At 33.9% G+C, this 24,624-nt stretch overlaps 2 protein-coding genes across 3 annotated transcripts; one reads left to right on the forward strand and one right to left on the reverse strand.

Annotated features, from left to right (window-relative positions):
* The first annotated feature begins 1,602 nt into the window (after positions 1-1,602).
* LOC141723896 (putative inactive ATP-dependent zinc metalloprotease FTSHI 2, chloroplastic) lies at positions 1,603-9,505 on the forward strand. Of its 2 annotated transcripts, XM_074525838.1 has the most exons (12): positions 1,604-3,225; positions 3,954-4,126; positions 4,224-4,325; positions 4,415-4,579; positions 4,720-4,860; positions 4,941-5,099; positions 6,257-6,342; positions 7,278-7,356; positions 7,770-7,892; positions 8,208-8,264; positions 8,351-8,589; positions 9,012-9,505. In XM_074525838.1, the coding sequence occupies exons 1-11, from the start codon at positions 1,890-1,892 to the stop codon at positions 8,564-8,566; spliced, it is 2,637 nt and encodes an 878-aa protein (XP_074381939.1). In that variant the 5' UTR covers positions 1,604-1,889; the 3' UTR covers positions 8,567-8,589; positions 9,012-9,505. The 2 variants fall into 2 exon arrangements, with proteins under 2 accessions (XP_074381940.1, XP_074381939.1); XM_074525839.1 differs by lacking the exon at positions 7,770-7,892 and having other exon boundaries at positions 1,603-3,225.
* A 384-nt stretch (positions 9,506-9,889) lies between these two features.
* LOC141660005 (pre-mRNA-splicing factor ISY1-like) lies at positions 9,890-10,490 on the reverse strand. Its single transcript, XM_074466959.1, has 2 exons — positions 10,385-10,490; positions 9,890-10,215 (listed from the first exon to the last, which is right to left on the reverse strand). The coding sequence occupies exons 1-2, from the start codon at positions 10,488-10,490 to the stop codon at positions 9,890-9,892; spliced, it is 432 nt and encodes a 143-aa protein (XP_074323060.1).
* Between the last annotated feature and the right edge of the window lie 14,134 nt (positions 10,491-24,624).

Raw genomic sequence — 24,624 nt, forward strand, 5'->3', positions numbered from 1 at the left:
AAATTGAGTAAGTTAATTGTAAGTTAGTAGTGAACTCAGTAATAATATAAACCAGTACATATTGTTTATTTAAATAAAATTCAAAATTTTTGGTCAACTCTGTATTCAACATATATGTTATTTTTTAACTTTTTATTTATAAACATACTAACAACATTCTGCAAATTAAGTTAAATCGTTTCATTTTAAACGTACATTAACTTCCATGTTTATATTCATTAATTAAATACAAATTATACAACACAAACAAAAAAATATATATTTTGCTTAATGAGCTATATTAGTAACGCCGTGTGATTTGACAATATCTTGTATGAAAATAATACACATTGATAAACAATCAATTTGTATTTGATATATAACATTTACAAATAAAAAAATAATTAAAAGTAACTCCAATAACCACCTTACATTTTCACTACTATAATATAAATAAATGAGCTCCTAATTATTTGGAAGCCAAAATCAAACAATTTCTCCAAAAATTCTCCTTAAACTCACCCTCTATCTATCTTTTTACTCATTAAAGTCACTAGCATAAATCCCGTGCTATGAACAGGTTTCTATTAATATTTTAAATTTTTATTTATCAAGTTATATTATATTTTTAAAATATTTATATAAATATATAATGATTATAAATTTATAATAAAAATAATAGAATAACATGTGGTCGTAATTTAGTAGAATAAATAGATTATTTCTAATAGTTTAACAATTTAGTAGTTTAGTAGATATGTAACACTATTATTTATATTTTTTAATAATATGATAAGTTGTATTTGTAGTTTAGTAGGATAAGTATATTATATTTAGTAGCAGTTTAATAATTTAGTAGTTTATTAAATATATAACACTATTTATCTATTTTGTAATAATCAAAATTAGGCAATTATCGTTGAACCAAACCGTTGAACCAAATTATATCTATTCCGGCTATTATAATATTGTATAGATTTATATTAAATAGACGGGTAATAAAAATATAATATAATAATTGTCGAGGAGGGGGTATTCACTCCCAAAAGTGAGAAAACATTTGAAACTCCTAATGTTATAGAGAGGGACAAGAAACTTGTTGGAGAGAAATTTTATTTCCATTTCTTCAAAATTTGACTTAAGAGTCTATATAAGGATAGTGTTGGAGTTGCGGTAAGAACATTATAATTGCATGATGCATAAAAAAATTCTAGAAAATGACTCGTGTGTCGCACAGATTATTATAATAGTTTTGAATAAGCTTTTAACAAGTAATAACGCTCAAACAATGACATTTATGCCATAAATGCATGATTTATATATTTTTCGAAAAAAAATAAAATTCTTTTTAAAATAAAAATATGTATTTTGAAATTAATAAAAACGCAAATTATAATTACGGTTTTTAAAAACGGATTTGAAAAAATTACGTATTTGAGTAATAAAAAGTACCATATTTTATTATTTGTGAGATTTTGAGTTTTTTCCCCTAAATAAATTTCGATACTAACGGCCATCACCAGTCGAACACCGACTCTTCCGATGTACCCTCCCTCTAAAAATCCTTAATTAAAATGCATATCTACGAAATACGAATTAGACTAACAAACCATTTTAATTATTAACTCAAAAAAAACAGATAACATGTTTCAGGGATGAAATGTTGATTAGCTCAGGAAAAGTTTGACTCTTCCGGCCTTGACGAAAATAAATGAGTTTGCTATCTTCTTTCTTAGCTATTGTTTTCAGCTGGTAACAACATGGTGCCCTAACTTAAAAACTCCATGGCTGCTTCATCGAATTTCACGCCTCTCGAGAACATAATTCAACCAAATTGATCTTCACAGTCAAGTAATTACACACTTCACTCTCAATTATTCACTTGAATTTCAATTTTTCATACATTTCTCATGGCTTGTACCTGTAATTTCACTTCTTCATTTTTATCCACTACTCAGTATCTTCGTAATACAAAAACCCGATTTACGACGAATTCGATACGTATTGGGCCTTTAATATCCTGTAATTTAGGTAATTCGATACACGATGAGGATGATAATTGGGAAAAGAATGTGATTAAATTAGTTAGGTTGTCTGTTACATTAACTGTTGTGTCAGCTGCATTTCCACAAGGTGTGAATGCGGTGAAGGTTACGAAGCGTAGTAAAAATAAAAAAACCGTAGAGGCGTTTACACCGGAACAATTGAAAGTGTGGTCGGAGGGGCTTCCGGTTGTGGCTAAGAGGATTGCGTATAGTGAGATATTAGGCTTGAAGAAGGAAGGGAGACTTAAGCATATAATTAAGCCTCCGGATGTAGAGTTGAAGCAACGTGCTGAGGTTGTTTTAGTTGTTTTGGAGGATTCTAGGGTTTTGAGGATTGTGTTGCCTTCGTTTGAGGTTGATCCGAAGTTTTGGGTGGAGTGGGATGAGTTGGGGATTGATTCGGTTTGTGTTAATGCGTTTTCGCCTCCGGTGAAGAAGCCGGAGATTCCATCACCTTATTTAGGGTTTTTGTTGAAGATTCCGGAGAAGATGTTTACGGCTGTGAAGCCAAAGCCGTTGTCGAAGAAGGCGTTGGAGTTGAAGAGGCAAAGGGAACAGCTTAAAAGGCAGAGGGATGAGGATTTGAAGCGGACGAAATTGGAGCAGGAGATGATGGAGAATGCAATTAAAATGCAGAGGAAGACAGAGGAGAGGAATAGGAGGAGGGAGCAACAGAAGATTAGGAAGGAGGAGTCGTTGCTTAGAGCACAACGGGAAAGTCTGCGTACTAGCAGTATATGGGATGATTTGGCCCAAGACAAAAATGTTACAACACTACTTGGGCTGCTTTTCTTTTACATATTTTATCGTACTGTTGTTCTGAGTTATAAGAAGCAGAAGAAGGATTATGAGGATAGGTTGAAGATCGAGAAAGCGGATGCAGAGGAGAAGAGGAAAATGAGAGAGCTTGAGAGGGAAATGCTGGGGATGGAAGCTGAAGACATTAAGGCTGAGACTGAGGATGAGGAAGGAGCACAAACTGAGGAAAATCCTTACATGAAGATGGCAGAGCAGTTCATGAAGTCTGGTGCTCGTGTCCGTAAGGCACGTAACGGCAGACTTCCTCAGTATATGGAAAGAGGAATGGATGTCAAGTTCACAGATGTTGCGGGTCTAGGTAAAATACGACTTGAACTGGAAGAAATTGTGAAGTTCTTTACCCATGGAGAAATGTACCGCAGGAGGGGAGTCAGGATACCTGGTCAGAAATCTTCCTCCATCTTGACGTAACTTGAACTGAATAATATATATAGACTTACTTTTATAGTTACTGAGTATGCATTTCTTTATAGTGAATTCTTTTTTAATTCGTCTTGCTGCCATTTTAATATGTTATGCGTGGCTGCAACTTTATGATGAGTGTTCTTTACAGATACCATGAACTTAGTATGAAATGTTTCAACATTTTGTGTTTCTAATGAAAAAACCTTTAAAGTTCTGCATGGTCTCGTATCCCCAATTAATACCGCAAAAATAGTAAATATAGTCTACTTAATAAAATAACATAAATTGACGCCATAGCAAGAGTAGGCACACCTTTTCTTAATAAAAGTGTTGAAGGAATATCTATTAAAAGTGAAATGTATGAGCAATGTGGTGTGGTTCACATGTTCGGATATTTGAATTAGCATACATTAATTTTTGACCGATATGGAACCTTGCGTTGTGGAAACTACTTACTTGATCTTATATAAACAAGGTCACACACTTTATAGTTTTATGCATAAAAAGTTTGTACTGATCATTTACCCTCTCAACCAATAATTCTACCTAAACCTACATACAGCCATTGGATTTGGTAATTGCAAGTGTTGTTCAAGTTGCGGAAATACTTTTATATGGCCTTCTGCGCTTCATAAAATGCAAATTCTCTGTGCGTTTTGGTTTACTTAGTCATGAAATGTGTGCACTGTGTGTTGCCTCCTATAGGTGGTATACTTCTTTGTGGTCCTCCTGGGGTAGGGAAGACTTTATTAGCAAAAGCTGTTGCCGGTGAGGCAGGCGTGAATTTCTTTTCCATTTCCGCCTCTCAGTTTGTGGAAATATATGTTGGGGTTGGTGCTTCCCGTGTCCGCGCACTCTACCAGGAAGCAAGGGAAAATGTGAGTATTGTTAGCTGTTTGAGGCACTCGTGTTTATCCTGTTCCAGTGATGTTCCTAGTTCGGTTTATATCAGATATTTTTTTCATATTTGCATAGGCTCCTTCTGTTGTCTTCATTGATGAATTGGATGCTGTTGGAAGGGAGCGTGGTCTGATTAAAGGTTCTGGTGGACAAGAGCGTGATGCTACCTTGAATCAGGTTCTAGGCATTGTTTAGAATACAATTCTAGTACTTCAATTGATTGCATTGAATGTTGTTTAATATTTAATGCTCCCTATCCAATCCAGCTCCTTGTATCTTTGGATGGATTTGAAGGAAGAGGGAATGTGATCACTATTGCGTCAACAAATAGACCAGATATTCTGGATCCAGCACTTGTAAGACCAGGGCGATTTGACCGGAAAATATTTATACCAAAGCCAGGGCTAATAGGACGTGTTGAAATTTTAAAGGTCTGCTTATTTTTGTAAAGTTATAATTTCCCAGCAACTTTAATTTCGAGAAATAAGCACATTATGAATATTCTTGTTTAGACATCTATTCTTAAATCTATTTCCTGTATTTAGATCAATCTTTTTATTACTGTTACTAGGTTCATGCTCGTAAGAAGCCAATGGCTGTAGATGTGGACTACATGGCTGTTGCCAGTATGACTGATGGAATGGTTGGTGCGGAGTTAGCCAACATAATTGAGGTTGGCGCTATTAATATGATGCGTGAAGGAAGAACTGAGGTAGTAAACTACTTAGAAATGCATCTGAGTACTGTCATGGAAACTTGGGAATTGCTAAATATCTTTTGCACTTGCTGCAGATCACTACCGATGACTTGTTACAAGCTGCACAGGTTGAGGATAGAGGAATGCTTGACAGAAAAGATCGTAGCCCTGAAATATGGAAGCAAGTAGCCATAAATGAAGCAGCAATGGCTGTTGTAGCTGTGAACTTCCCTGATCTTAGGAATATTGAGTTTGTATGTTCTTCTAACCTAGCTATAAGCCTTTGTCTGAGCCTTATCATGTTTGATATATTCTAGCTTACTTGCTGTGGAATGTGTCATCACTTCTGGGTGCTATACAGAAATATTCTTGGTTCTTCACCAAGGCTAATACACTGTTAATGAAGAACTTTGATGTTGAGTCTCTAAAATTGAATCGATAATGAAAAAAGGAGTATCGTTTGATTATTTGATATATCTCATAGAATCATATGTTGTAAATCGACTTCTGTTCTGATGCACTTTGGCATTTTGGTGTTACTAATACTTGCATTCTAGGAGTTTCTAGTAAATTCTTTAATTTTTTCCAGGGTTTCTTCAAATCCCCCGACTAACCTCTTGTCTTTTTTTTTTGCGGGACTTGGAAATAAATGATGAATGATGTAATTCCATTTAGTATGCAAGTCTTATGAAGAAAAAAAATCATCTCTAGATAGTTGGATAAATGAGTATGAAAGTTCTAACGAGGTATATTTTTAATCATCTGCTACATTGTTTGTATTTTTATCTCCCGGAATTATGTTCCTTGCTGGTTATGGGTCTCTTTTCTAGAAAGTAGATGAAGGCTTAGTTAAGCATGTGCAGCATATAGGTAAAAGGTTGAAAATGGAAAACTTAGGCATAATTCTACAATATGTGAAGTATACTGCATTTCTTCTAAGCCGTTTTAGTGAGATTCTTATTTTGAATTAGTGTAACATGTTGAGCAAGAAGTCCATATAATTTTTTCATAAGATTATGTTGAGAACAAATATATATGCGTGACAATCAACAGTTATGCCCCATTATCAGCATTCAGCTGAGGATGAAGTTTTCGTTCAATGCTACAACATAGCTCTTACTTTAAAGGGTTATATAAAGATATAACAGTATTTTTTTGGCATGCTTGTAGATCCGAAATATGCACCAATACTTGGTCCAATAGTAGGCAGAAATATAGGCATGCTCGTAGATGTATTTATTCAATTACTTGTACATCTGCTAATCTTGTATGGTTGTAAAGATTGTGCTAAATAGCCATTAATATGTTCCCTCATGCTAATCTTTTCCACCTTGTTTCACTGTTACATTTTTTTTTTTTGCGAAATTCTACAAGCATCATGATTTTATTATTGATATCTTCCCTTGGGCAGCTTACAATTGCACCCAGGGCTGGAAGGGAGTTGGGTTATGTCCGGATGAAATTGGATCACATAAAATTTAAAGAAGGAATGCTCAGGTACAATCTGTTGTTCCAATATACTTATTAAATTACCAGCGTCATCTCAAGAAGGTTTTACTACCTTCTTTTTTATTGTTTGGCGGGAAAAGTTGCCTCGGATTTGGCCTTTGATCATTCCGTGGTTGGTTAACTTCTGATGTTTTTGTTCAAAAATATCATTAGAAATGTCATAGCTTTCTAGTAACTTTCAAACAGAAGAATTCAATGTTATCCTTGGTGTAGTGCCGGATCTAAAAACCTTCATTGGGGGACTAATAATATTAAGTTATCCATATATAAAAATATATACATGTAATAATTTTTTAAATTTTTGCAGCTTCTTTTTACTCTGCAGATATCCTGAAAATTTGTGCATTTGGACCAGAAATTTGATATATAATTTAGAAATTCACATGAAACTCTCTCAAAGTGAAATTATTGTCATGTCAAAGCTTAAAACTGAAAAAAACCAGAAATTATTTTACTTTAGTTATTGGTTTTTAATTTTGTGGGACACATGCCCCACAAGCCACATCCGGGATCCACTGCCTTCATGTGTGTATATCTATGTCTATCTATCTATCATTTCTTTTAATGGGAGAGGAAGTGTAATCAATTTTCAAATTTGCGTGCAAATTTTATAGTAAAAGTAATATTTAAATTTTAACGAAATCCAAGTATTGTTAATCACTGCCATACATGTGGTATTCAGTTATCTAATTTACCGTTTTTGCTAATTAAACACACTCACACACACCCCCTTGTCTTTGATAAGATCCCGTAAAGAGAGCGAGGGAGATACCACTACACTAAGAGGTGTTGGGTCTATTTTACCCTTTTAAATGAACTGGTGGAAGTTCGTGATTAAAAGTCTCAAGTACCTTATAACGGTTGCCTGTAGACTAGTGTTGTAGTGGTTATATTTCTTTTAATTTTCTTGTGAATTTTTGCAGTCGGCAATCCCTTTTGGATTATATTACAGTACAGTTAGCACCAAGAGCAGCTGATGAATTTTGGTACGGTGAAGGCCAGGTATATGATGTTTTCATTTGACATGATGTGTGAAAATGAGTTTCATTTGTTGCCACTTCATAGCTGAAACTCTCTTAAAAAGGCAAATACAAGATAAACTGTTTAATGAATGCTAGAAGCGTAGTAGCAGTCCTCTTAACAGTGGCTTAATGTATGTTTGGTAAATGGTAAAGGTAACCTATATAGTAGAGGCATTCCAGATAATGCTACCACTATCATTGATGACGAAGTAGCAAAAACTATTAAGAAAATTACTATTGCAATTGCATCAGAGTACACATTTGGCTGATATCACATAAATGCCATGTATATACTTTTCATTAAATCACTAAATTATTACAGTTGAATACAATATGGGAGAAATAACCAGTGCATCTTTTAATATACTTCATTAACATGTTCAATTATTACAGTTGAGTACGATATGGGCGGAAACCATGGATAATGCTAGGTCAGCAGCAAGAACTTTTGTTCTTGGTGGCCTTTCTGACAAATATTATGGTTTATCGAATTTCTGGGATGCAGATCGGATCAATGTATGGGTTCAATTCTTTCATTATTATATTTCAGGACGTCAGCTTTTTCCCTTTTTCTTTTTAGCGAATTAGAACTCCTCTTTCTTACCTTTTACATTTAGTATTTGGCAAGTTTGCTTTCAGTACATGGTAGGTAATTTAAAGCCTCTGCTACACTTTTGGGGGTGTGTTTATGCTTTAGTACCTTTGTCATCAGTTGGGTCCATGGGATTCTATGTATCAGCATAGAAACCAAATTTATCATCACACTCTTTAATATTTTCTTAATTCATGTGATATGGACATCCTCTACCTCTCGGAATTGCTATACATCAGGAGATCGACACAGAAGCTCTGCGAATTTTAAATATGTGTTATGAACATGCAAAAGAGGTACCTCATTTACATTGAAGTGCCCTTGTTATGGCCTTTATTATGTATTGTAATTATGATGTTGCAATTGCTGTTTTGCATAACAGATCCTGCAGCAGAATCGGAAACTCATGGATGCTGTGGTTGATGAGCTTGTTCTTAAGAAAAATATTACGAAAGAAGAGTTCTCTAAACTAGTTGAGTTGCATGGATCGCTAAGACCTGCTCCACCCAGCATACTTGATATAAGGGTTGCGAAGCGTTTAGAATTTGAAGATATTATGATGAAAGAAAGGGAGACAGCTGTTCAGAACAGTGTATGAGCAATCAGCAATGCTCCTAAAAGGTAATCTATCAGTTTAATAGTTTCATGCTTTTTTGTATCTTCTTGTTTGTGATATTCAATTATTTATAATAGTTCCGCAGCTAAGTTATTAAAATATTACTTCCCCTGTTTACCGTCAAAGAAACTGTAAAAAATGATTTAGCAAGCTGATTGAAGGTTAGAATTGCTGCCACTCTGACATGCTTACAATTATCTAAATACATATATCTCATCTGCATGAAACAATACTGCGATTGTTTAGCACGACGAAACAAGTTTTTAAGTTTTCAGCTGGTGTTATAGTATTGAAATCTGAAACCAGCAATCCAGCTTTATTAACAATGATTCTGTAGAACATTAGGCAAATGCAATCAATATCTAGCTGTACCTGATACTTAAATTGTGGATTTTAAATGTTATTACAATGTTCTGCTCTACATCAGGTTAACTAAGCATCTTTACTATCCGGCGTATCAGTTTATGTCATTTCGGTAGCCAAACCTTCCGGAACTTTGTGAAGACATTGCACAGAAGCTGCAAATATGATGCAACGGTATCAAATTTGAGATACTAGCGGAGAACTGCCATTAGCAGAGACTTCTCAGCATTGTCGCAAGGGGGGGCCTTTAGTATGGTTTATATACTGGGGTTTTTGTTATTACAAGTTTTTTTTCCAACACCCAATGTTTCTTTTGTAGAATGTGTATTATCAAGTATCTATATTATAGGAAGTAGTTGTAGTTTCTTGCCATATCTCGCTTGCAAGACCATGATGATGAATTATACTCAATTATAAATGTTATAATGCAATATAGACCTTGGTAATAGGAGTGCTATTGTTATTAGCATACTATTTCATGTATGTATTAAACATAATTTTGTAACACTCAAATTAGTAATTTTCTACACATTTTGAAATATAAATATATTTTTACCATCGTGGAGACTCCACTTAACAAATACATAGGCACAGACATTTTCAAAGAACTGTTTAACCTACAAAGATTCCCACAAAGGTCAGCATTGTGCATCAAAATTACCACCCTCCAAAGTAAAAACACATGCCATATAGCACTAAATGTTAAGCATGATGTTCGTCTCTTTGCTCCTCCAGCAAATCTCTACTTGCATATTTATTTGAAAGCTTCAGCTTCACAATCGTCCTCTCAAGCATATTCTCATCCAGCAAAGGCAAGTGCATCATAAACTTCTCCTCCATATTATCTTTATCTTCCTCCTCTCGCAAAAACTTCACCGCCTCTAGTGCACTCATAGCACATCCCTTTGCTTCCCCTTTTATCGCCTCCATATCATCATCCCACTAGCTAACCTTCTCCTCCATTGCCAAAAGTACAAATTCCTCCAAAATCCTCTTAAACATATCATCCCCAGTCTTCCTCCTTTTTCTTGACCCCGCTAGCTTCGTCTCAAACACCTCTCGCACACCATTCAACTTCTTCATTGCTCCCAAATACCTATAACTATCACTATGCTTCTTAGTCACATCATCAATATTTTCATCACTACTTACCGATAAACGTTTAATATAGTTAGGTCCACCTAGATCAATTATTTTATGTTCCCAGCGCAATTTCTCTGGTAAAAGTTTGTTGATTTCATCATTAAGATCACGTACAAGGTGTTCACCTAAACCTTAGTTGTTTTTTTTGCCGTAAGAGTTGACTCAGTTGGTTGGTTAAAAAGGGGATAACTATTCTCTTGGTCACAGTTCGAATCCACGGGAGGAGAATTTATGATTATGACTTCTGAGTTAGAATATGTCGCTTAAATGCGGTTTATCTCGATTGACGTGTACATTGTGAAGCACGGGGACGCCATTGTTTTGAAACTGGTTTTTGTTCAATTTCCATGTTGACGAATCTATTAAGCATAGATTCAACTTTTTCTTTGTTACGATCCATTGTAGAAAGTTTGAGCTCTGCTCCAAAACCCTAACATCCTCTGCTTTTAAATACGTTAAATTTTTTGATTACTATTTTATAAATAGTTAATCACAACTACTGACATCCCTCATCAAGAGGGACGGGAGCTCATACTCAATCTGATCATTTTTTATAGTTAATTTTTTGATTAAAATTAATTTTTTTTTTGTGAACGAATGCAGCAATGTAATATTTTTATTCAAATAAATAATATTAAAATAAAGAAATAATTCTAATTATGTCATTAAATCGCTTAAATGTGTATGAAAAAAAAATAAACATAAAATATTTAAAAATAGGAGCAAAAGGAATAAAATTTTCATCAATAAATTGTATCCAAGTAAAGTATAACACAGACTTGCAATATATCACACCAGGTCTTTACACTTTTAACGCGAATGAATAAATTTATACGTCGACTTAGTTTCCTCTCACGGGGACTCTTCTCTCACGCAATAAGTTGTTACAAATTTTGTCAATTTTTGTGTTCCTATATATCAAATTAAGATTATAAGGAGATAAAATCTTCCGACTTGAGTTTTTTTTATATATATATATATATATATCTATATTGTGAATAACTGGCAGATGTTGAGAGCCCTATCAGATTATGAAATGAAACAGACTATCAATCGGGGACCATGATATGCTTCAGCCTAGGTTGAAAATTTTGGCCTCTTCAATTTTTTTTAACCAGGCAATTCGTTGATTTCGTATACTTTCGTGTCGTGTATTTTCGTGTTTCGTATACTTGAATGTCAAATACAAAATCAACATGTTTAGCGTTCGTGTACATTCTTGTTTGTGTACTTTCATTTCTTGTCTATTCGTGTCGTGTATGTCGTGTTAATTCAATATTAATATATATTAAATTTAATATTAATATAAATTAAAATATAAGATTTTTAGGTAAAAATTTATAAAATATATGAAAAATATATATTCGAATCTCAATTCTATACAATATAATGAAATCAGATAATATTTTAAAAATAAATATACATACATTTATTATAATTCTACATATATTTATAAACAATATTAAAATTTTATTATAATATTTATTTATGTCGTATATTTCGTGTCGTGTCGTGTACTCGAAGGTTAAACACAAAACCGACACTAAATCTAGACCGGGTACTTTTGTGTTCGTGTACTTGCGTGTCGTGTACTAAAAGGGCAAACACAAACACTAAATTTTCGTGTCATTTCGTGTCGTGTAAGTCGTGTCCCAAATTGTAGGGCCTAATTTTTTTTATGTGCTATGTCCCATTACAATTTAATGGCCAGCCCAGCCCAACTTGCTTATGTTTGGCCCTGTTTGGCCCAGCCCAACTTGTTGTTATATTCAGAGGCTTATACCGGTGGATCCAGAACCCCCGATTCCTCCGGCCTAAGGGCCACCATCTACTTAAATGACTATATTAACCGTTATCCTTTATAGCCTAAATTCAAATATTTTTTGAACATTTTCAGTAAATTTTTTAAATTTTTTTAATATTTAAGTGCTAAAAAATTCTATTTCAAACATTTATGGGTCATTTGTTAACAACTGGATGAAACCAAATAAACTTAACGAGTCGTGATTAATTGGTTAAGACTGTTTGTCCGCCTAACTTTGACCTGGACGATAGGAAAAATGGACGACATATGCTGAAATTTTGCTCTGGACCATCCATTACTCTTATTCTTTGTTCTTGTATGTTGCCGGCTCTGTTTACTATTTCACTTAGAAGCATGATTTTAAATTTCTCGATTTTGAAATTAAATGATCGCTATTGGAAAATATAAAAAACTAATATATTATTATAACAATTTTAAAATATGATTTACGTATAAAAAATTTAAATTATTCTGAAGAACTCACATTGAGTTTAAATTAGACAAACTGAATTTTGTATAGCATGTGATAAAAGAAAAAATAACGATAAATTAACTTTTTTTTGTGATTTGGAAAAAAAGAATGGAAATACATTTGTTCAGAGAAGCCATATTTTTTTTCTGTCAAATGATATTAAGCATCTATCATTCAGATAACTATTCGTCCAGAAATTTTTATCATTCAGAAATTATGTTTCAGATTTAACAAATAACTCCTTAATCTTCATATGATCATATAGACTATGAATAAAACTAAATATGACTTAATTTATAAAAAATTACAAGATTTATATGGAGCTTATTTTTTTTTAGTACGGGCACTTTATAAAATATAAGTATTTATAGCTTAATTTTTTTAAACTGCTAATTTTTTTATTCTGTTGGTGCACGTGTCCCCGTTGAACAATACATGAATCCACCCTTAAATAAAAACAAGAAAATTAGAATAACATAAATGCCGAGAGCAGAGAGACAAAGGTGAGAGCCACTAACACGAAGTGGAAGACAATTTTTTGAACTCTTTATCATTTTAGTTATTTAATTATAGATGTACTCTATATATCAAATTAGGTATACGTATTAGGGCTTTCAATGGATTGGAAATCCAGTCTGATCCGAATATTAACGGAGCGGATATAGATCACTTAAAAAAATCCAATTCGAAAAAAATTTGGTTCGGTAACGATCCGATCCGATAAGTATCAGATATGAATTTAGGCCAATCCGATCCGTTAATGATCTGATCATGATAATTTATTATATATTATAATAAATTATATATAAATATATGATATATTTATCTTAATTTTTGTTAACATTTTACCATTGTGGCAAGTCATAGAGACATAGTCAAATATTTTTCCATGCACGCTTAGCTCACTTTAAAAGTCTAACCCTAATCCCCTTTCATATTCTACATCCAGTTATCCAGTTGAATGATTTTAAGAAGTGGAAACAAGGGAAAGGTCTTCTGGAAAACAGCTGATGTCGTCTAGGAAAAAGTGAATTGCCGCCCCCATTTTCACCAATTACGATTAGACTTTTATTGCGAAAATAAGAATCATATAAGCTCTCTTGTTATAAACTCTTGAAAGTGACTATCTCATTGTACACTCATTTTTTATTTTACTTTTTTTTTCTCAACTTGCTAACAGTGATAAGTATAAAGACTGCAGTCCAGTTTTACATTCAAAATTTAGTATTTTAGTTTTGGTGTTATTGGATTTTAATTTATTGTGTAATTTTTAAATTAATTTTCGTATTCTGTTTGCTTTTCGTTATTTTTTTAAAAGTTTGGGTGTAATGTAAAAAAATATGTTTGCATTTCATTTTTTTAATATATACGGATCGGAACTCCAATCCGTGATCCTAACGGATCCGGATATGGAACGGGCTATAAAAAATCCAACGAAAATCCGGTCCGGATCCGGTAAAATAAAATGGATCAGGATATGGATCAAGGCCGATCCGATCCAGACATGATCCATTGACAGCCCTAATACGTATTACAAATTTAACGGTTTTTATACCCTATTTGGTCTGTACATCAATTTAGTATACATATTACAAATTTAACAGTTTTTATACCCTATTTGTTCAAGGGCGCATCCAATAATTAAATTTTACCTAACTAAATTTTAAAAATGGTAGAAACCGAAAAGTAATTTTTTTGATTGGTCTATCTACTTATAAAATTAGCTATTCTTTCACCCATGGCAACCGCTGTAGTTGAGAGATCCTTCTCTATGATGAATATTGTAAACTAGGCTTCGTAATCGAATCGGAGATGAGTGACTAATTGATGTGTTAGTCACTTATGTTCAACGAGAGATTATCTTAACCGTTAAGATCGAAGATGTACTTTAAAAATTCAAAATATGAAACCTCATTGAATAGAGTTGTAAATTCCAAGTTTAAGTATGTAAAATTTTATTATTAAAATAAAAAATTTGGATCATACATAATTTTTAAAAAAATATTAAAGTGCATTGTGGCCCTCCATCCATATATATCTTGCGTGGTAGTGCTCAATATATTAAAATATGTTTAACTTTTACTTTTTGTATCAGTCTCATTAGTAAGAACATCGATGAGTCGTGGTTAGTCTGTGACTTTGGTTGATTAATTTCTACGTAAAATATTATCAATAAAAATTTTGAAGCCGTAATAATGGAATTTGAACAACATGCATGCAATTTGATAGTTTGATCTTTTGTTAATCATCTTTGTGGGTTAAAATTCATGGGAGGAAATACATAGGGTACGATGTTCCAGGATTGTCATCCAATTTCAATTTATTATCATGAGTTTTTTGTCTGAAAAGTTAGTTTATAATTAAGCATTAAAATTTTAGAGTTTTGATTAATGTATAAATTAACATGTTCCACATGTTGTAAAACCATAAACGATGAATATTTATTTCGATACTTGGATAATAAAAGGCCAAATTTGGTTCACAAGATTTTAATCCAGTTCAGAATATTCATAAAAAGAGAGTTACTTTGACAGTTTTATACTATGTGGTTGCACTTATTTCGTATTCGGGTATGCAATTTGCGTTTCCTACTTTCACTAAAAGGTTATGTATGAGATTATGTTGTAAAAATTTTCTTGTTTGATTTTCTAGGTGATAGAGAGGTTACGGAGGGATAGGGAACAATCATCGAAATAAATAATGTCACTAGCATTGTGTTGACTTCAGCCAACCTCATCAGGCGTTCTAGTGTTGAAAAGTTCACGGGAAACTAGTTGATAGATGATATCAAGGTTTGAGTTTTTACTAGTCGTAAATAATGTGATTTGAGTTGCATACTTTAACTAATTTTGATTGTCCTTAATTTATATCATGTAATTTTTCTCGAACAACGGTGGTAATTTTAGTTTTTAATAAGTAGTATTTGGCACTCAAAAGTTTCTGCAAAGCATAATATAACGTATTATGTAACCGATAAAATATAACTCAACATGAAACAGAAATGGAAACAGATAAATAATATTAACTGTGAAGTACAGGAACCCTGAAGATAAAAACTAGATAAATACAAAGAATCAAAAGATGGAATTAATGCTCTAAGTCCGTAACCAGGTCATGGAAAGAAATTCATTAATATGTTCAAGCCTCCATGAAGAATAAAATATCAAAGGACTTCCGTTATTAGTGAAATGTATTGATTTGAAATATTGAAGATCAGAGGTTAAGTGAATGAAGCAATATATAACTAATCAAGTTGTATCAGCTCAGAATTATTAAAGAAATTGAATTAAATCAATTAAGTGTTAGTTTTTTGTGAACCAGACCAGTGCACCAAGCATCAGCATATCAGAAAGGATTTAATTTAGTTATATAGAAGAATTATTGTTGATGCAATTACAAGGGTTCAAGAGATATAATTTTGTCCAACTCAAGATTATAACCAAGGAATACCTGTCCTTATGATCGCAACCTAGATGAAATGTTCTAAGGGATCAATGCTTCCTAGAGGTCGCAAGTCAGGAAATTACTCTTCAATCAAAATTACTCTGCAAAAGATTTTTAAGGCAACAACTTGCCTTGTGCTCACAAGTAAGGAGTTAAGTATGTCTAAAGAATGTTTCCTTGTACTCACCAGTAAGGAATTACTGAGTCAAGGAAGACTCCCATGTATGTGCAAGTAAAGAAGAGAAACCAAGGAATTTGTCCCACTTGTCGCCAGTAAGCAGTTGGTGAAATTCATTGAATCAAGAAACAAATGATTTAATTTTGTGGCTAAAATTAGGCCACCTGTCTAATACATTTGAAAGACTACAAAAAAAGCAGAATGAATATAATTTCATTCAGTTATCTTTCTCAGCAACCAACTGTATCTTTACGAAGCTCCATTGAAGACTATATTTATTAAGCTTGTAAACATACTGCTATGCTGTTGAATTTATTGTAGCTAATCATTTGATTGATTGTAGCAACCTCAAGATTTATATTAATAAAATAATATATTCCTCAATTGTTTTGTGTCTATTTTGATTCAGTAAATATAACAGATTACTTAAAATGAATCGAAAAAAATTGTAGGTATCGTATTCAACCCCCCCTTTTACGATACTTTGGGATTAATAATTAGTATCAGAGCTTGTTGATTGACATACAAATCAAGATCCGGAGAAAGAAACAAGTTCTTGAAAGTTTTTGAGATTTTTTATTTTCAAAATTTCTCAAATCTTGAAATTTTTGAATCTTAAATAATTTTAATTCCGCCAAGATGATGAGCAACCAAAGAATTGGAAGTATCAAGCTTCCCCCATTTGACAGAGATAATTACAAACTGTGGAAGAAAAAGATGATATTTGTTAGATATATTTGATAATGTCATGACTAATATGATTTATGTTTAGTTTTCAGATCTTACTTAAACAGGAAAAATCAGTACTTAACTGAAATCAGCACTTATACTGAAGTCAGAACTTAAGTTATCAATACTTAAGGTTCGGGAGATATTTATCAGGAAATAATATCAGGAATTAAAGGAAACTTTCAGATAAGGAAGACGGCTGATTGAAAGGAAAGAAAATCGAGACAAACGTAAGAAGAGATATGCATGAAGAAGGAATTCTATGAAGAATGAAATACTTGGAAGAAAAGATAACTGATTGATATATTTTAGGAAGCAGAATTATATTCCATATCAATTAGCGATTATCTTGTAACTGTGTAGTATATAAACACAGACATAGGGTTTACACTATATGTGTTATCATTATCGAGAATATTATTCATTGTAACCCTAGCAGCTCTCGTGATATTTGTTCATCACTGAGAGAGGACAGTTCCATATTATAACAGAGTTTATTGCATTGAATAAAGTCTGTTTTCTGTTACTTGTGTTATTTGAATTTGATTTGATTGTGCTATACACTGTATTCAACCCCCTTCTACAGTGTGTGTGACCTAACAAATGGTATCAGAGCTAATCTATTAACACACAAACAGTTTAAGATCCAAAAATAATCATGTCTGAAGTAGAAACTCTAACCAAGCCCACCAAAACTGAAGAACCTCCAAAGACTCGAATCCACAGTCGATATGAGACCATTAGAGTTTTCATACTGAAGCCATCTGAATATCCCATATGGAAGGTGAGGATGACTATATTTCTAGAAGCTACTGATCCAGAATATCTTGACAGAATCAATGAAGGACCTCACAAGCCAACCAAACTCGCTGTTGTAGTTGCAGGTGAAGCAGCAAAGTCTGTACCAAAGGAGAAGAGTGACTACACTGATGAAGATATCACATCAATTGCTAAGGATGCTAAGGTACGACACTTGCTGCATAGTGCCATTGATAATGTAATGTCGAACAGAGTAATTAATTGTAAGACTGCAAAAGAGATATGGGATGTGTGACGCCCTCAATCTCGGAGTTAGGAAATGAGGACTCACACTCCTCTATTCTAATAATAAAATATGCATAAACCCCGATTAGCTACTAACAGGATCAACATGATAAAGTATGAGACAAGATTACAACTACCAATCACAGAATATAACTTACAAACCCAAAATATTATTAAATGATCAATATCGATTCCGGCTGGGAACCGACAGATAACCCATTGTATCTTTAAACACCACTTTCTAGGCGCGAGCTCACTCATAACCTGTACTACCTGCTCTGGCAACTAGAAGCCCTCAACACGATAGGGACCACCAGGTACGCTCTTACGAGCAGTGCGCCTAAGTCTGGCCATCTTCTTGCTTAACTGTCATGGTTAGATTAAGACAAAACAATGAGTATAAAACTCAGCAAGTAACTATATAGCAGTTCTACAATAGCAATTCTCAATATACTTTGAACAAACTAGGGCATTCTATTTTAGCTAATCTAGGTGGCAGATTTCCATATATTCATTTTTGTTTTCTTTGGGATAAGGAAAGGTATCCGAAGAATAGTTGGGCTTTCAAGAATCAAGGCTCGAAACAGGATGAAAGCCGACATTCAACACAAATCATTATAGGATCAAAATAGATCTTACGGTAGAGGAAAGCAATAGTATTTCAAGATATAGAATCATTCATATGATCAACAATTTCAGGAATCAGGGTTCTGAGCCTTAAGCTCCACAATAACATAATCAGCTCTTTTCAAAACAGTATAAAACATTTTCATTTCCAGAAATCAATTTACTGAATAAAAGTTTCAGTTCCCTTTTTAAATAGTCATTTAGAACCCTTGATTGGATCACTTATCTTTCCATTTCATTATATACGGGTGATCAGCCCGTATCGACCTCCATTCCGGTCTTTAAGGTACCATTCGGCATAATTTCAGCCTTAAATTGGACTAGTCCCACTAGCCTCTTACCATGACTGGACTAGTCCCACTAGCCTCTTACGTCTCAATCCAATCCATCAGGAATTCATTTGGAAAACCTTGAGTTGGAAAACAATAGGTTTTCTAAAATTCATTTTATCATTACCAAGCCTTTGAAATCATTCGGACTCTTTCAAGTCGAAGCTCATTCTTAATTCAGATTTTAAAGAAACAAAGTTCAGGGAGTGAATCAAAGATACGCAAGGAATAATTCTCAAGAATTCTGTATCAAGGATAATAAGGCATTAAATTTGAAGGATCAGTAATAACTTAGGGATCATTAGTGCGATCAAGAGAAACAGGGTATCATTAACAGAGTTATCCAAGATAATTAAAGGTTCAATATGACCGTGGCATTATAGGAAACTTGAACAGAAAGGCAGATTATCAAAGGGTGAAATCAATAGGATTATCAATAACAGGTTATCAAGAACAAAGGGTACTTCAAATCAATATCAGGGTTTCATAAAGTAAGGGTTTTATACTTTAACAGTTCAATACTCTACATGGTATGAACAACATTTCCTTTATAATCATTTACACAAGTAATCAGAGTTACTTGCCTGAAATTGCTTTCCTGAGGGTTGAACTATTGCCACCTAGTATAATTTTCCCTTTCCTAGCCCGAATGCCCTCACGCTCCGAATCTACAATAAAAACCAAAACCTTAATTAGATTCCCAACTCTCGTTCCCGGAACGATCTCTCTATACGATAACTCGATTATATCTTTAACTCGAGCATACGAATATAGCTTATACAGATAAGCACACAGCACATAGCACAATTCTTTCTCGTAGTTTTCATATCCTTATATACCTAGCAATCAAAGCGTACTCGCTTGACCTAGGCTATTTCTCAAATCACACTAACACCACTCTTTTACGAGTACTAGACCCATTCACAACCAAACATTTACGTGCATACTATCACTTATATCAATCGACTTAATTCCCTTTTCTTTTATTCCTTAATTCGAACCAATCAAGCAAAATCAAAGATTTTCACATATAACACTCAATCATTCTTTCAATTACCAAAATCAAGTTTTGACCTTTATTTCTTATGGCCTATTCGGCCTTATTGCAAATACCTACCATAGAACCAATCAAATATTCACTTTAATTCATATAAACAAGTATCTCGTTTAACAACCTTTAAAGAACCACTCTTCTTTCTTGTATTCATAAAAATTCGAACCATAATACTACATACATACTCACATGCAATTCAATTTCAACTTAGCACGATATCAAACACTTTATCTTTACCATGTAAGCCAACTCAGTTCCTTAACACAATTGATTTTTTTTCTCTAAATTACAACATACATCCATTCATTCATCAAATTAATCTATTTTAATTCAATTTTATTCGGCAATAACTCAAATTCACATATCAAGGACAAACCATTGACATGCACATCTTGATCCTTTGTAAAACTAACATGCAATCACTTTTAGGCTATTCATACTTAGCATTTACCAAGATCATCTCACAAAAATCAATTCCCTTTCTTATTAACATAAAAATTCGAACCTAACTTAGCATGCATCAATAATTTCATTCCTTTTTCAAGCTAATAACAATCCATTATTACTTTAATCAAGTTTACTTAAATCAAACAACTTTAAAGATTAAGTCCATTCGGCCTTATTCATAAACAAGACATGCAACTTGATATTCTTACTCCTTGAATCATAAATCATCCTATTTCTTAACATCAAATCATTAAATCATGCAATCAACCACAATCAACTTGATTTCTTTAAAATTATAATGGCCATTCGGCCTTTTTCAACAAAATGCCATGCAACTAGCAAAAACCAACATGCAAGTTCAAAAATCAAGAATTGAGTTTAATCTAAACCAAAAGTACTTGATCAATAATAATTTGAACACTCATTCTTTAAAACCGAAACTTTATAACAAATTCTCGAACCACAACTCAACATGCAATCATATTTAACATACACACCTTCAAATCACAATCAAATCCTAATTCAAATCGATACTATAAACATTCATCAAATCATTTGAGTGTAACAACATTTTTAAACCAAGATCAACATTCAGATTCTCTAAAAAAAACAAACATGCAACACTCGAAACCAAGTTTTTGAATTATTAGAGCTCAGTCAAAGCATCATAGCTCACCACCGGTTCACCGGAGTTATCACCGGTGGCAGTGGCATCTCGGTGGTGCCCCCATTCGGGGGTTTCCAACCATCAACCACCAATTACTCAAGTAATCACACATGCAACACAATCCTCATTCAAAACACAAGACCCCTTTTTATTTTCATGAAAGCCGAACTCAAAAATCACCAAACTCAACTTTGATCTTTCCCAAAAACTTTAAAATGGCAACATGCATGAATGAATACAAGTGGATATCTCTATTTCTCACACAATTAGGGTTCTATACCCGGAAATGAGTGAAGAACAAGTGAAAGAGAGTGAAGAAAGAGAGACTACCGAGAGGGAGAGAAAAACCCGAGAGAGAGAGAGAAAAGAAATGAGAGAAAGAGAGAATGAAGGGGAGGGCTCGGGAAGAAAAGAAAAGAGAAGGAGGTGGGGTGATTTTATATTACCAAGGGAGGGTAATATGGTAATTTGGTTATTGCTTAATTTGACTCTCTTTTTATCCTTAAAAGAAATTAAAATTAATCTGCAAAGGCTTCTCTCAGAACAATGAAATTGCTTTGAATAAAAATCTTTATCACGTAGATCTCGAAATTAGCTTTCCAACCATTACTCATAATGAATTTTTGAGCGAACGGTTGATTTTATATGAATTTTGCAAACTCGCTTTAATAAATATATTTTCCACATAAAATTAATTTAAAAATGCAAAGATCCACAATTAAATTCACTTATCATTTTTAAAAAGTCTTTAAGACCTCTACGAAGATAAAAGAACAAATCTCATGTTTTTATCCATCTCAGATGATTTTATAAAAATGCACGAAGATTAAATAAACCCTTATTTAAATCAAGTAATTCCTTTTAATCCAAAAAAAATATCACAGAGCACACAGTCATGCACACAGGCAAGCAATCACACATATATGATCATATAACGACTCAGGTCTGATTATAAAATATATCACTCTTAAATCTTTATCTTCTTTTACGCGTACCGGGTCACGTTCAGCCTGACGGCCCGACGCTCAGCATTTCGAATACGCTTCTCATTACCTTTGCCAATTAACACGTCTCTTAAGACGAAATACTTTATTCATTCACTTCACATATAATTCACATTTTATATTATTTAATTTCCATATTAGGACGGGTTCCATTCTACCTGACGGCCCGACACCACAGCTCGACTTCTAAGCTGACTCTTTAAATTGGAACGTTTTTATCCACGCTCCTCAGATATGACAAATAATTACCACTTAATCACGTAATTATAATCTCATCACATAACACGCACTTTACTTTCTTAATTACGACATAAAATTCTCGGTCGTTACAATCTACCCTCCTTAAAAGGATTCTGTCCCCAGAATCTAATCTAAGCAAACAGATGGGGATACTTTTCTTTCATTTCGCTTTCTAATTCCCAAGTCGATTCCTCGACTAGTGGATTTCTCCACAATACTCTAACTAGAGGTACAACTTTATTTCTAAGCGTCCTTTCTTTTCGATCCAAAATTCGCACTGGTTGTTCCACATAGGACAAATCTGGTTGGATTTCTACTGGTTCCGACTCGATCACATGGCTCGCATCGGCTTCATACTTCTTCAGGAGAGATACATGAAATATATTGTGCAGATGTTGCATTTGCGGCGGCAGTGCCAATTCATACGCCACTTTCCCAACTTGTCGCAATACTTCAAATGGTCCAATGTACCTTGGACTTAGCTTTCCTTTCTTTCCAAATCGAGTTAAATCTTTCCAAGGAGATATCTTCAATAAGACTTTGTCTCCAGTTTCGAATTGCACATCTTTCCGCTCTCGATTCGCGTACTTTGCCTGTCGGTCTTGAGCTGCAATTAATCTCTTTCGTATCAGTTCAACTTTTTCCTTTGTTTGCTGCACTAGCTCGGGGCCAATTAACTTGCGCTCACCAACTTCGTCCCAATAAGTAGGGGATCTACACTTCATTCCATACAACGCTTCATAAGGCGGCATGCCAATACTTGCGTGATAACTGTTGTTGTAGGAAAATTCAATTAAGGGCAAATGATCGTCCCAATTTCCTTTGAAATCTATTGCGCAGGTTCGCAACATATCCTCAATTGTCTGGATTGTCCTTTCACTTTGTCCGTCTGTCTGCGGATGATATGCCGTACTCATTTTCAATTTCGTTCCCAATTGATCATGGAATTGTCGCCAAAATCTCGAATTAAACCTTGGATCTCTATCAGACACGATAGATACAGGAACTCCATGACGCATCACGATTTCATCCAGATACATTTTGATCAGCTTCTCTAATGAAAACCTTTCGTTTATCGGCAAGAAATGTGCTGACTTTGTCAGTCGATCAATTACCACCCAAATCGCATCATGATTAGACTTGGTTTTAGGTAATCCCACCACGAAATCCATTGCGATATGTTCCCATTTCCATTCGGGTATGTCCAGTGACTGAAGCAATCCACTTGGCCTTTGATGTTCCGCTTTAACTCTTTGGCACGTGTAACATTTGCTTATCCATTCCGCAATTTCCTTTTTCATGTTTGGCCACCAATTTTTTTTTTTCAAATCCTGGTACATCTTCGTACTCCCAGGGTGAATTGAAAATCTCGAGTTATGCGCTTCTTGCAAAATCTCGTGCTTTAGCTCCACAACATCAGGTATCCAAATACGTGAGTTAACACGATATATCCCTTTTCCATCCTTTTGAGCTTTAATTTCTTCTCCCGTCAACTTATTCCGTTCGCGATTCATCACTTGCTCTTGACAGCATCTAATCTTTTCCAAAATTTCAGGTTGAAACCGTTTTGCATAAATGGCTTCACCTCCACATTCTGGAGTCTGCACCACTATCTCCATCTTTTCAAAGTCCTTGATTAATTCTTCTGATGACGTTAACATATTCAACTTTTCCTTTCGACTTAAAGCATCAGCTACCACATTTGCCTTTCCAGAATGATAGTTTATCGCACAATCATAATCTTTGATTAATTCCAACCACCTTCTTTGTCACATATTTAGTTCTTTCTGAGTAAAGATATACTTTAAGTTCTTATGATCTGTATAAATCTCGCACTTTTCTCCGTACAAATAATGCCTCCAAATCTTAAGGGCAAATATAATTGCTGCCAATTCCAAATTGTGCGTTGGATACTTTTGCTCATGCGGTTTGAGTTGCCTTGACGCGTATGCTATTACCTTCCCGTGTTGCATTAACACGCATCCAAGTTCTTTATAGGAAGCATCACTGAATATCACAAATTCTCCTTTATCATCTGGTAATACCAACACAAGGGCGGTTACCAACCTCTTCTTTAATTCTTGAAAACTTTCCTCACACTTTTCTGTCCAAACAAACTTCTCATTCTTTCTCGTCAACTTTGTCAATGGAACGACAATCTTTGAGAAATCTTGCACAAATCTTCTATAGTATCCGGCTAATCCCAGAAAACTTCTGACTTTCGTCGGAGTCTTGGGTCTTTCCCAATTCATCACAGCTTCTATCTTGGCTGGATCCACTTTAATTCCTTCTTTATTAACTACATGACCTAGAAATTGCACTTCTTTTAGCCAAAATTCACACTTTGAAAACTTTGCATACAGCTTCTCTTTTCACAGAATTTCCAAGGAAATCCTCAAATGCTCCTTATGATCTTCCTCTGATTCGGAATAAATTAGTATATCGTCAATAAACACAATCACGAACTTGTCCAAATACTGCTTGAACACTCTGTT

The sequence above is a fragment of the Apium graveolens genome, chromosome 5 (genome assembly GCF_009905375.1).
Source record: "Apium graveolens cultivar Ventura chromosome 5, ASM990537v1, whole genome shotgun sequence".
Taxonomy (NCBI): domain Eukaryota; kingdom Viridiplantae; phylum Streptophyta; class Magnoliopsida; order Apiales; family Apiaceae; genus Apium; species Apium graveolens.